Source organism: Hibiscus syriacus, unplaced genomic scaffold (assembly GCF_006381635.1).
Source record: "Hibiscus syriacus cultivar Baekdansim isolate YM2019G1 unplaced genomic scaffold, ASM638163v2 tig00110472_pilon, whole genome shotgun sequence".
Classification (NCBI taxonomy): Eukaryota; Viridiplantae; Streptophyta; class Magnoliopsida; order Malvales; family Malvaceae; genus Hibiscus; species Hibiscus syriacus.
Genome location: NW_024062752.1, coordinates 1289393 through 1302965, shown reverse-complemented (window position 1 = coordinate 1302965; position 13573 = coordinate 1289393). Strand labels below are relative to the sequence as shown.

At 36.3% G+C, this 13573-nt stretch overlaps 1 protein-coding gene across 2 annotated transcripts; it reads left to right on the top strand.

Annotated features, from left to right (window-relative positions):
- The first annotated feature begins 6697 nt into the window (after window positions 1-6697).
- Window positions 6698-10003, top strand: LOC120127804 (reticulon-4-interacting protein 1 homolog, mitochondrial-like). Of its 2 annotated transcripts, none has more exons than XM_039145623.1 (6): window positions 6698-6996; window positions 7307-7380; window positions 7766-7925; window positions 8046-8165; window positions 8426-8572; window positions 9991-10003. In XM_039145623.1, the coding sequence occupies exons 1-5, from the start codon at window positions 6769-6771 to the stop codon at window positions 8540-8542; spliced, it is 699 nt and encodes a 232-aa protein (XP_039001554.1). In that variant the 5' UTR covers window positions 6698-6768; the 3' UTR covers window positions 8543-8572; window positions 9991-10003. The 2 variants fall into 2 exon arrangements, with proteins under 2 accessions (XP_039001554.1, XP_039001552.1); XM_039145621.1 differs by lacking the exon at window positions 9991-10003 and adding an exon at window positions 8841-8928 and having other exon boundaries at window positions 8426-8534.
- Window positions 10004-13573: the final 3570 nt, after the last annotated feature.

Sequence of the window (13573 nt, the reverse complement as noted above, 5' to 3'; positions counted from 1 at the left end):
AGTATACGTCGAAATAGTTTTGCGGTACATGTAATAATATAAAATTATATTATTTAAATTATTTACGTTTATTTGTAAAAAATTTATTGTGTTATACTTTCGTTCATATATTATTTATTTAATCAGCTTTGTTTCAGTTGTTTTTTTTTGCATATATAATATTGTCGCACTTTTAAACTCAAAAAATGGCGCGACTTTCAGCTATTGTTTATTATGATGGTGAAATTCGAGAAGATGAAATCGGCGTTGTTTTCGTATCAAATGAGCGTGTTAAAATATCATTGAAGAGAAACATAACTCTTGAGGAGCTAATAACAAAGATTTCGAGGAAGATTTATGTTGGAAGTAGTAGAAGAATGTTGTCGTTGCAGTACAGATTTCCAACATCATTGTTGCCATTAACTTATACAGCGTTCAAACTTTTAAACAATGATGATGTTGAAATGATGGTTGAAGCTCAAGGTAATTATTCAGACGCCGATATTGAGATGTATGCAAATTTTATTCAAGTGCGTGTTGTTCGGGGTCAATCATTAAGCTCCCACTATGGGCTGGCTGAACAAATTGATCAAGTTGACAGCCCGACGACAGTAATGTGTAATGATTTTAATGCCATAATGGGGAGACATTCATCCGTAACTCCTTACGATATGTACCGAGGTGGGTCGACGAACAATCCGTATGGCAACATCGCGTCCAGTTCAAGGGGAATGCATTCATCTACAAATCTCTTTGACCTTAATATGGAGATGTCATCGACGCAACAATCTGTGCAGTTTCCATTTGACACGATGGCTTCAAGCTCCAGGGGGAGGCATTCGACTGCGAGCTTTTTCGATCTGAATGTCGATATGCCTTCCAGTTCAAGGGGAAGGCGTGCAAGTAGTAGGTTCTTCGACCTAAATGTGGAGAGCATGGAGGAACCATCATCTCCACCAGAAGAACCGCTTCGTGAGCCTGGTGCGGATGGTGCTGAGACTGGACTATTCATTCACCCATAATCACCGCAATTCAACTCCGATGATGATGATAATGTAGATGAAGTTCCATCAAATGTGGCACAAACTGACCCTCTAACACACATGTATGAAGATGATTATGGTGCAATGTATGGTCCAGAATTTGTGGATATACCTCATCTCGGTGACTATGGATATTACTCATCAATAAATAATGGTGAATTATATTTAGGTATAGAGTTTTCAAGCAAAGAAGAAGTGATAATGGCTATAAAAAATTACAATATCCGTAATTCTGTTCAATCGAGAGTTAACCGCTCCACGATAGAAAAATATGTATGCTACTATGCCCGACGCGAAAACGGATGCAATTGGATAGTTCGCGTATCGAAGAGGAAGAGGAAAACAACAGATGAAAACTAACAGTATACAACGGTCCTCACACATGTTGTGCTGGATGGGTCAACCAAGATCATCCCAACTTGGACTCTGAAGTGATATTCCAAGCCATCATGCCCATGGTAAAAACAAGCTCTCATATAGCTGTTGATGTGTTGATTTCAGCTATACAATCGCAGTATGGGTACAATGTTTCCTATAATAAAGCTTGGCTGGCAAAACAAAATGCCATTGTCAAACTTTATGGAGAATGGGATGCATCTTACAACGAACTTCCAGGCTAGTTTAGGCTGGTGCGAAGGTTGAATCCTGAGACAATTGTGGACTTCGAAACCTCTTATGCATACCATAATGATCGAGTTTTCCGCGATCGATGCCAATTCTACCGAGTTTTTTGGACTTACCCACAGTGTGTTAATGTTGTCAAATACTGCAAGCCTATGGTCCAGATCGATAAGACTTTCTTGTATGGAAAATACAAGCAAGTTTTATTATTGGAAGTTGTCCAAGATGACAATCGCAACATTCTTCAAGTTACTTTTGCTCTTGTCGAAGGAGAAGATACAAATTCTTGGGCTTTTTTTCTCTAAATTTACGTGCACATGTTATTATGAGGGAAAAAATCTGTCATTTCATATCGTGGAGCTGGGATAAAAGCAGCAATAGAGTCTTTGGGTCCAATGTGGCAACCACCCTTTGTCCAACATAGGTATTGTCTCCGACACATTGCTACGAACTACCATGGAATATACAAGAAGAATGATGAGTGTCAATTACTTGTGCGCATGGGTAAGTGAAACTGATGTAGTTTATTTACCCTGCGCGATCCTTTTGATCAGGTTAGTAAGTTATACATTTTTTGATCAGGTTACAAACTACTTCTTTGAATCTTTGAATCAATGCTTCAAGATTTGCGGGCAAATAACGAGGAATGATACGATTACATCAGCCTTGTCGATAAAGAAATGTGGACGAATGTATATGATGGTGGATATCGATATGGACACATGACGACCAACTTGGCAGAGGCAATCAATTCAACCTTAAAGGGTGCACATCACTTACCTGTAGCGGCTTTGGTAAAGACTATATATTTTTGTTTGGGGCGTTTTTTACGAAGCTCGGGGGACAAGCTCAAACCTGGATGTAAGGCGGTCATGTCTATCACCATAGATTAGTTGCAGATCTACAGAAAAAAAAAATTTGTTGTGTCAAATGGGATGTCTGTAACAAGTTTCTCTAAAAGGCATGAAATGTTTCGTGTCACAGAGTTACCGCGACCTCTTCAAGGGATTGAAGTTGTGTCATTAAGAGTAAATCTAAGGGATAGAACGTGCGAATGCGGGTTTTTTCAAGCTATGAAATATCCATGCTCTCATGTGATAGCAGCTTACTCGCATACACGTCAAGACTATAACCATTTTGTGGATCACATATACATATTATCTGAAGTTTTTAAGGCATACGAATTTGAGTTCCCCCTCATAGGTAATGACAAAGACCCTGATAAGGTTCTAGATTGGCTTTCAATTGTACTAAATCCGAGTTTATTGAGGGAGCGTGGTCGTCCAAAATCCAATCGAATTCATTGCGATATGGATATTCGAGAAAGATCTAGACAAGACAGAAGATGTGGGCATTGTAGAAACCCAGGACACACTAGAAAAACATGTCCACTTCAAGTTAATGTTATTCGATAATCGCTGATGAAGATTAAAAAAATGATATAATTATACGAGATTGGACGTTGGCGTTATATTAACGAATAACTTATATTAACGATACAATAAGTATTAAATGGTAAATGATAACCAAATTACAATAACTACTATTAAATGGTAATAAACAAAATTAAGCAAAATAAATTAACAAAAAGTCCAACAAATTTAACAAAATAAATTAAAATAAATCCAACCATATTAACGAATTAAAGTAAGTATTAAATGATAAATAAAAAATATTACAATAAAAAAGTCCAATAAACAACTACAATAAAAAGTACTAAATACAAATATAATAAAAAAAACAAAATCTATTGATGTCTGTGACGCAAATGTGTTCCGCAGGACGGTGGCTGTCGGTCTCGAGGAGGATTTCTTCGTATCACTGGTTATGACTCCTCGCTGTCATCATCATCACCATCATCATCATCGTCCTCGTCGTTGTCGTCGTCGTCGTCATCGTCATGAGCAGCTAAATTTTGTTGATGATGAGCTGATGACGATGAAGCACCTCTATAGAATAAGGACTCTGAAGGTGTATGACTGACTATCCCACCGGTCTGCGAAAACTGGGAAAACTCATAAAACCCAGACATCGCTGAGTGTGAAAACTGTACAGGAAGTGTATGTGCTGCGGCCATGGGTGATGAGGCTGAACCCGCCAAATATCCAGCATATGAACCCAAGTTGGATCTACAAACATAGACCCATAATAGCCTCTAGGAGGGGTTATAAAACTCTGTGAAGGTGGCGGTGGAGGGTCATAAAACCAAGTGAAGGCGGCGACAGCGGCATCTGGTAATGGAAAGGCGATGACAACATCATATATGATTGCGGTATGTAAGTTGCTACAGACGGTGGTTGCTGTGAAGGTTCTACTGGTGTAGCTGAGGATGAACCGGAAGCACCTGTTCTCTATCCACAAGTCAGGGGACGATGGTGATGTGTCGATGAACGTCTCTGTCGACGTCGTGGAAAGGTCCGCACTCGTGCATCCTCGGGAAGCAGAAACGGTTTCCCGTTTCTGTTGAACCACTCATAATAATCATCACCAACCGTCAAGTCATCAACATAAATGGGCTCTCTACGGGGAAGGCGCCGATGCCGATCCTCCCATAACACGACCCACTCATGATGCCTCACTAGCCAATCTGTATCGGTCTTGCCGCGTCTATCTGTGTTATGCAACTCGTCCATATTGCGAAGTGCTTCCGGAATTGGTTGAAAACAACCAAATTGCCGGAGCACACGATCAGTGGAGTGCCACTCGACGGTCGCATAACATATCAAAGGGACCATCGCCATCCAAACATCTGATGGACCCCTCAACTCAGGTGGGATCACCGTCCTTACATCATCATTAGAATATGACACCCATTCAAACTAAAACAAATATATATAATTTTTATCAAATAATAATCTAATTATATAACTATAATCTAAAATCGATTTTTAAACATTAAAATTCATACCTGTGTGTCAGCCTTGTGATCGATTAGTACCCTAATTTTTTCTAAATCATCAAGTAGCTCATGATGATTTTTCCTGTCAGTAGACCACCTATTCAAGGGAAAAAATTATTATACACTGTATAAAATGATTAATATACGAAATTAGTTTTATAATTATCTCAAGAGTAGCGGAAATACGAATGGATTCTCCACAACGGGACATAAAAAAGGGCAATCGTTACCATGCCCAAGTTGCAGTAGCAGGAGACATCTGCCGATAGCATTACGCCTGTAGTCAGTGGCTCGACACATCTCCTGTACAGGAAAGCCAAAACTGTCGAGCCCCAACTGAATGATCTGGCCAGACAAAAGTCGACAAAATGTCGCAACCACATACAGTGAATTTGGTTGCACGATTTGTCCGGCATCAACAACCCTCCTATCAGCTGCAGTATGCATGCCCGTGCATATATTTTAACTTCATCATATGACGCGTCATCGCTCAACTCCCGAAAATTGACATCTAACCAATTTAACGGTATCCGACCACCGTTAAAACTTTCCGGGACACGTCCTAGATTATCCCGACACAAAGCAGTCCAAGAACCCTGCGCGATCCCCGATATCACATCTCCATCCAACGGAAGCTTCAGGTGCATAGAAACATCCTCAAGTGTAATCGTGCACTCTCCGCACGAAAGATGGAATGTGTGGGTCTCCAGCCTCTACCGCTCTACTAAGGCATAAATAAGGTCTGGTTCTATCTTACAGTGACCCTGGTATCTACCTATGTAACTGAATTCAACCTCTACTAAATACGGCAAGACATAGTTAGGTATCACTAACTTAAGGTTCCTAATAAAATGATCTAATACACGGTCTTTCTCCTAAAATTAAATAATTACAAAAATTAATTCTTAATCTAATAATCATGCATTAAATAAATCAACAAATTATTACCAATAATTTTAATTAAATTAAAACGTTAAAATGTTACCGTATCAGCAAAATGTCGAGATATATAATTTCCATCCAAGCGAAGTAAACCGTCTTCCATTTTATATCTGTAAAAAAATTAATTAAGTAAAATATTAAATAAATTAAATACTTAAATAAATTAAATACAAAATATTTAAAATATAATAAAATGTACCTTAGACATAGATTATAAGAGTATTTGAGAGAAGTTGAGAGAATTTGGTGTGATGAAAGTGATTGAAAATGTGGGTATTTATAGGGAGGGATTGGGGTGTAAAACGTCGAGGTATGCGCGCCTTTGTGACGCATGGCAGATTTTGGGGTAAGGAGCGGCCCCTGCACCTCGCTATACCCCTTTACACATGTGTATACAATGTCAGCATAAGACGTGCTTCAGGGGGCGCGTCTTACCCCACGTGGCACCAAATCAGTGTAAAGCGCATTGCAGGAAGCGCGTCTTTTTGTAAAGGGTGTTAGATCAAAAAATATAATATGAACGGTGCATGATCGAAAAATATACTGTTCAACGGTGATATATCGGGAAAATCGCCGGCCTTTACTAGCAACTACTTTCTCTGCGTGACTAAAACATTTACACGTCTCTCTTTTCATTTAACAGAAGAAAGCAGCTGAAACCCAGAAAATTTGAGCAGAAAAAAGGGAAAAATAATGGCTGTTTTCAAACTTCAAAGCCTAAAACCCAGACCCATTTCGGAGTTATCAATGAAAGTGGGTTGAACTTTTCTCGTTTAATGGAACCGTATTTTTTTAATTGTTTATTGGATTGGATTGTTTGGTTCATAGGAAAGCGAGAGAAAATGAAATGAGACGGAAATTAGTTCCTTGTTTAATTTTATTTTCGTTGATTTAGTAGCTATATGAGTCAATCTCCATGATGCATGCTGAAGCCTGAAGGGGAATTTTCATTGAATTCGTTATTTAATTTGGTTGAATTCTATTTAATTTTCTTAATTCATCTAGAGTTGAGTTGGTTATTTCGTTGTCATGAAAATGTGCAAAGAAAATAAACAAATTTAAAGCGATTTTCTTATGTAATTTTTTAATGCATGTTTGAGTTGTCGGATGTTGAAACTGTATAAATTTGCTTTAATTAATTGAGTTGAGTGGACTAATTTCAAAAGTTGCAAAAGTTTCAAATATATATATATATACAAAATGACCCAAAATCATATTTCAAGTCATGCACCTAAGATTATTTTGCTTTAATTTTCCTAATTTTCCGAATTTCTGTTTCCACAGATGCGATCAGGCTATGGTCGTTCCATATTTGAGCCGCTTCTGCCTCTCATTTTGGGACGTGATAGTAGTGGTGAAGTTGCAGCTGTTGGTGCCTCAGTGAAGTCACTAACTGTCGGGCAGAAAGTTTTTGGTGCTCTGCATCCAACTGCTGTGAGGGGTACATATACTGACTATGCAATTCTTTCAGAGGACGAGCTGTCTCCGAAACCAGCTTCAGTTACTCATGTGGTAACCTATTAAATCATTAGTTTTTATTTCTGTGAAAAACAAATTTATGTTAATCTGATTGTTTTCAGAATAAAAATAGAGTTATGTGAACTATTTGATTTACTTGCTTTTCATTCACTCTGGTTAGCTCTTGGTGGGTGATAATATACTCTACTATCCGTTTTTCACTCGCCATCGCTAGTCTAATATGTGGTTCTCTAGCCTTTTCTTTACTATATCTGATTTCATGACCCATAGAATTTTGTTTGTTTTCATCCTTATACTTTCTATAGTCGTGTGACATGAATTTGAGAATTTTTTTTGGTTGTAGGAAGCAAGTGCCATCCCTTTTGCTGCATTGACAGCATGGCGTGCCTTAAAAAGCACTGCAAGGATAGCTGAAGGGTATGTTTCTGTCTCTACTCTCTAGAATGCGCATCCTTGTCTGCAATGTTTTTCGTGTATTTCCCGAATCTTCACAAATTGTTGTCAGATATTTTGGCTTTGTTTTGGATTTGTTCCCGAATCTGAAATTTCTAGTTCCGCAGACATTATTCTCCTGTATCATAAATTATAATCCATCCAGGTTTTCTTATAATAATTCTGATGCTCGTTATCTTTGGCCTCTTATTTTTTTTTCTTTTTGTCCAATAGATGAATCTCTATACATGCATAAATCTCATTTTTGGTTGAGGGTATAACAATAAAATCTGCCAACTGAATTTTACTACTAAAGTTTTTGGGCAACTGTTCCAATTTTTCATCCCATTATCGAATTCTCATTCAACAGGAAAAGGCTGTTAGTAATAGGTGGCGGAGGAGCCGTAGGCTTTTCTGCCATTCAGATTGCGGTTGCTACTGGATGCTATGTTACAACTACTTGTGGAAATAAAATTATAGATCGACTAATGGCAGCAGGTGCCGAGGAGGCTGTTGATTATACTTCCGAGGTGGTGAAGTGATAATTTACAATTTATTATTTTGCTATTGATAGCTACTTGGAATGCTTACTAATTGGCTCTGCCCTACATAGATTACTTATTTGAGTTCAATGAGATGCTTATTTTCAGGACATTGAACCAGTAATCAAGGGAAAATTTGATGCTGTCCGGGACACCATTGGCGTGCCTGAGACAGAAAAAATAGGCACCAATCTTTTGAATAGAGGTGGACACTATATGACACTTCAGGTAAGAGGTGGAACCTCGTAATTCTTGTTACTCTTAGAAGGGTGCATTTTTCTTTCAAATCCCTTCCTTGTTCATTTTTATGGATACACAACGAGAGCTACAGCTCTTTGAATCCTTGGAGTTCGCCTGAAATTTTATCCTAGCCCGGTGCAAACTGTTTAAGAGCTTATACTGGCTTTGCTAGCAGGGAACTTCCATAGGGATTTTTATGATTTCTGCAATGTAATTATCAAATGTTTAGTTGTTACTCCACGTTGTAGGGAGAAGCAGCAGCACTAAGCGACAGGTATGGACTACCAATTGGGCTTCCTGTGGCTACAGCTGTGTTATTCAAGAAAAGGGTTCAATACAAATCTTCTCACGGAATAGGTACATAGTTTATTTGTCTTCTTAATCTCGATAAACATGTCTGTGTCGCCCCATAGCAGAAATATCGCTCTACAGTCCACGAAAGACATTTGAGCGCTTGTTGTCATATACATCTTTCATGCATTTTGCCAATTTAATCATGAATACTGGTGAAAGACCAATATTCTGAGATTTTCTTCTTCAACATTTCGATCTCAAGTGCTTAATAGTTCGAAGATTTCAATAAATCCATGCCTTGAAATGCCGCATTTTCGGAGTATAGATCCGTATCCCATGACATTAATGATCTGCTGCCGAATATTCATGAATATACATAGATATACATGAGAGCAGACTCGGAAGGTTTGCATGAGATACATAGATTGTCGGAAGCCGGGAAGCTATGTACCCGTCGAGAAACATTTCCGATAACTCAAGTAAGAGAGGCTCATGAAGCTAAAGACAAAAAAGTAATCCTTGGTAAAATAGTGCTGGAACTTGACTAAAGTTGTATATAATGTCGGAAACTGTAAATACTCGAGTACAACCCTTCTATTATTTATTACTATCATCCCCCCCTTTCTCTCTTCATTTTCCTGAATTTATAGTTGAACAGTTGGGATCATAAAATGAGAATCCCAATTTGGTGCTTTGTTGAACCATCTAAACCTGCTTTATGTTGATCACTAGGGCTTGGACTGCCAAGCCATGGTTCAGACATCAAATCGAGTGGTCATGAATCATGGGTCCAGTCCAATCACCTATAAGTTGCCTAACAAGCCCAAAGATGTGACTCTGAAGTCTGTAACATTTTCTTATAGTATGTGTTGACTATAAGACAGAATTTGTTCTTATTTTTTCTTAGTCTATTAACAATGTATATACATCGTACATATATAATTATTCGAATTTAAATTCTTTAAAAAATAATATTTTTTATCATTGAGAGCATTCAATGAATTCTAAATCCTAAATCCGTAACATTTAAATATAAGATTTCTCATGCGTCCAAAACTATTACATTTTTCACCATGCATAGCATAACCGTCTTGACTCTAGTAGACTGTGGATTCCCCATGTGCCGAAATCTCACATGCTTTTGGATCAAAATCTTCAAATATCAACTATGAACCAATATATTTAGTGACATTACAGTTGTCTTCTTAACCTTGAATTAGGGCTTGATTTAGAATGCCAAATCATCTACTTTAACCCTGATTTTTTTATTAAAGGGAAACTTACTAATCTTTAATCTCTCGATATGTTTCTTTTCTGTGTGTAGTTTATTTGGTCAAAACCCCAAACACTCCTTTTTAAGAAAAAAAAACCCATAGACCCTCTCATGAGCTTTGGCAGGCTGCCTAGCTGGCTTAATTGATTCTTTCAGCAGCTCATGGTTTTCGTACCCACGAGTTCTTTTTTTTCCCTTGTTTTTTGTCCACGCGCCTCCCAATCATTATTCATATAATAACATGAGTTATTTTAGAAAAGAATTTTGGCTTTAATTGATGTGATAAAACCAAAAGGAGTTGCAATTCATGGGGTAGGGTTAAAAGAAAGTCGTGCTTAAATATCAAGTGATTTCAATACTTAAAAAAATATATTATTTAAAATTTTAAAATTAAATAATTATATTTATAAGATATATTATCAAAGAAAAATTTTAAATAGACATTGTATTATAATTATTCATACTGGTAAAAAAAAAAGTCATGCACAAACAAACAAAATGAAGGCGAGTGGATGAAAAAATAATTAATCAAAAACAAAACACGGAGTGTAGCTTAATTGAATGGCATGCATTCATCGTTTTCACCCTGTCTCTATCCCAAGTTAGGCCACGTGCTCATCTGTTCGTTTCATATAAACATCTTAAATGATATTCCTTTATGTTTTCAACCCGTCTCTCCAATGTGCAGCCACATAATTTCCACCATTGCCACTCCTGTTTTCAGTAGCTCCACACCAGAAAACGGCTACCTTCACTGTGTAAAAGAAGTGGTCGACACACACAGCACATGGATGTTGATTCATATTTCCATTACTTTTTTGCAATGTCAATCCCCACATCTCTTCCTTTTCTTTCTTTCTGTTCTGCCCATCCTCGACTTGTTTCCATCTGCCCAGTTACATATTTCGATTTATTAGATCGAATGATAAGCAATTATAAATATCCTTTATTTAAGATGTAAAGTTTAAATTTTATGGATGAGAAAGAGTATTAAGATAATTTCTTCCCGTAATAATACATTACAGTTGATAACATGGTAGGGGAAGCCTTCATCTTATGGATAACTGCAGCAATTTTCATTTATTTGTATTAAAAAATGTCATGCATTGTTTATTATTAGGGTTTTAATGGTGCAGACAAAATGCATAAATATATCACTTACTGGAAAAACTAGGTTCAGACCCTTTGATTTAGCTAAAATCACTCATCCACATATATAGAAAAAATAAAGACGTTTTTTTTTATATTCATATGAGATGATGGTGTAAGAATATTTGGTATCACTTCTCCTTGTTTGTCTGTCATGCAATGATATATAATGACATAAAACAGCATGGCAAATCCATTCAACCATTTTTTTTCATAGATTGCAATATGAAGTGTATTGTTGCTTAATAATTGGGTTCTCAACTGAGACTGAAATTGCCAACCACATTCCCAATACATCAAGACAATTTTCATAATTACCTTATTTTTTAAAGATTATTCTTTGAAGTATTATGATTGAAATTAATGAGAATAAATGAAAAGATATTTATTGAGAAAAGTTAATTTTAATCATCTATTTTTATTAATTCAATGATTTTATATGTAAGAAAATTTAATTCAATGATTCTAAGTGTATATAAAATTAATCAATGATTTTATATGTAAGAAAATTTAATTCAATGATTCTAAGTGTATATAAAATTAAAAAATATTACATTATATAATTGAATTATAACCCCTCTCTATATATTCTGAATTTTATATTAATAATAATAATAATATTGCTGGAAACTTCTCAAGAATCATTAAAAAAACTAATCTCACAAATAAATAATATATTTAGAAAATTCTAAGAAAAAATTGACCAATCGTTAAAGGTAACTTTGTAGAGGTGGAAATCTAAACCAAACTTTGTTGAGACTTCACTTCACTCTCAGCCCACCATTTGTTGAAGGTTGTTGCTTTCGTTCCCTTTTAGTGACCTAAAACAACAAACTTTCCCCCAATATTTTCCCTAGAAAACTTGAGGCTAAAATCGCCATTTCACATGAAAAAAATGAAAAAGAAAAAGAAAAAAACATGGTAACACCCATGCTCGGCTATTTGAACACCAATTTCATTTAATATTCCCTTTCTGACACCGTTTGACTAATATTTTTTGAAGTAGCACCCTTTCTACTGAGCTGGCAAAGGCGCGTCCCCGGGGACGTGCTTTACCTGTGATTTCGCTGAGTTGGATGCCACGTATGGAAGGCGCATCCCCGGGGACACGCCTTTTGCCAGCTCGACTGCCACGTATGTAAGGCGCATCCCCGGGGACGCGCCTTACATAAAATATCATAAATGCCCCCATCCGTTTTTCTTAACTACCCCTCATCCTCCCCTATATAAACCCCATCAACCCTCCCTCATTCTTCACACCAAAATCATATTCTCCTCTCTTATATAACTCAAATTCTCCAACTATTTGAGTTTTAAATTTTTTATTAGTGGTAAGAAATTTATTTTTATGTTAGTATTTTTTTAAATAGTTATTATTTTTTATATTAATATATTTATGTAAATATTATTTTTTTTATTAAAATAATATTTATATAATTATTATTTATTTAGAATTATTAATTTTTTTTTGCTAATTATATTGTTTTGTCTACAGTTATAATGGAAAACGAAATGCTGTTACGATTGGATATTGATCATATCTCCAGACATTTTAGCGATATGGTAATATTTTTTATAATTAATGTTAATATTTAAATTTATTTTTATTTTAAAGTTATTATGAATTTATATTAATTTTTATTTTTTATAATGTATATTATTTAGGATACTGATCGTATTTTAGAGACTTTTATTAAAAATCCACGTATACCGACACCGGAACGTATTTTGCCATATTTGGCTTCTGCCGGGTTCGGGTATATTGCAACAATTATAGGCGGTTGCAAACTCGAACCTGTCCTAATTTCTGCACTGATTGAGAGGTGGAGGCCCGAGACACACACTTTTCACCCTCCATGTGGAGAGGCCACAATTACATTGGAGGATGTCTCTATGCATCTGGGGCTTCCCGTCGACGGAAATATGATGTGTGGTATGGCGGATGGTGATTGGCAATCAATGTGCATTGATTATCTTGGAGCTGCTCCGCCAGAGTTTAATGGAGGTAGAATAGCTTTATCTTGGTTGAAAGCTAAATTTGAGGTTTTAAATAAAAATGCTTCAGAGGATCAAGCAAAGGCATGTGCTTGGGCATATATTATACGAATAATTGGAGGAATATTGATGCCCGACAAATCTCGTAACCAGGTGCATTGTATGTGGTTGCGGCATCTGATCGATTTTGATGAAGCTGGAAGATATAGTTGGGGCGCTGCAGTTTTGGCATTTCTCTTTAGAGAAATGTGTCGGGCGACGAATTATAAGAAAACTGCTATCGGTGGATGTCTTCTGCTTCTACAATCATGGGCGTGGTTCCGCATGCCTTTCTTATGCCCGATCGTGAATGAACCATACGTATTCCCCTTATTGTTGAGGTAATTTTCGAACTAAATTTTGATTTAAATATTTTCAATTAAATAAGGTGATATTTAGTTTATATTATATTTCATAGGTGGTCGATGAAAAGAAATGACCATAAAAGTATACCTACTGGGTTAGAGGAAATTCGTTTACTTATTGATACGAAAGCTGGGTCTGAGGTATGTTTTTAAATTTGTTTAATTATTAATATTTTAATTTAAAATGCTAGATATAATTAGAATATTTTATTTATTTGAATTGTATATTTATATTTCAGTTTCAGTGGATACCTTATGCGAGCGATGAAGTGAAAGCTTGC

What these genes read in the sequence shown, in the direction of transcription:
- LOC120127804 (XM_039145621.1), top strand. Translation starts at nt 6,769, where the DNA reads ATGCGATCAGGCTATGGTCGTTCCATATTTGAGCCGCTTCTGCCTCTC. An exon ending in ACTGCAAGGATAGCTGAAGG is followed by an intron (nt 7,381 to 7,765) that starts GTATGTTTCTGT and finishes CTCATTCAACAG; the next exon opens with GAAAAGGCTGTTAGTAATAG. An exon ending in GACACTATATGACACTTCAG is followed by an intron (nt 8,166 to 8,425) that starts GTAAGAGGTGGA and finishes TCCACGTTGTAG; the next exon opens with GGAGAAGCAGCAGCACTAAG.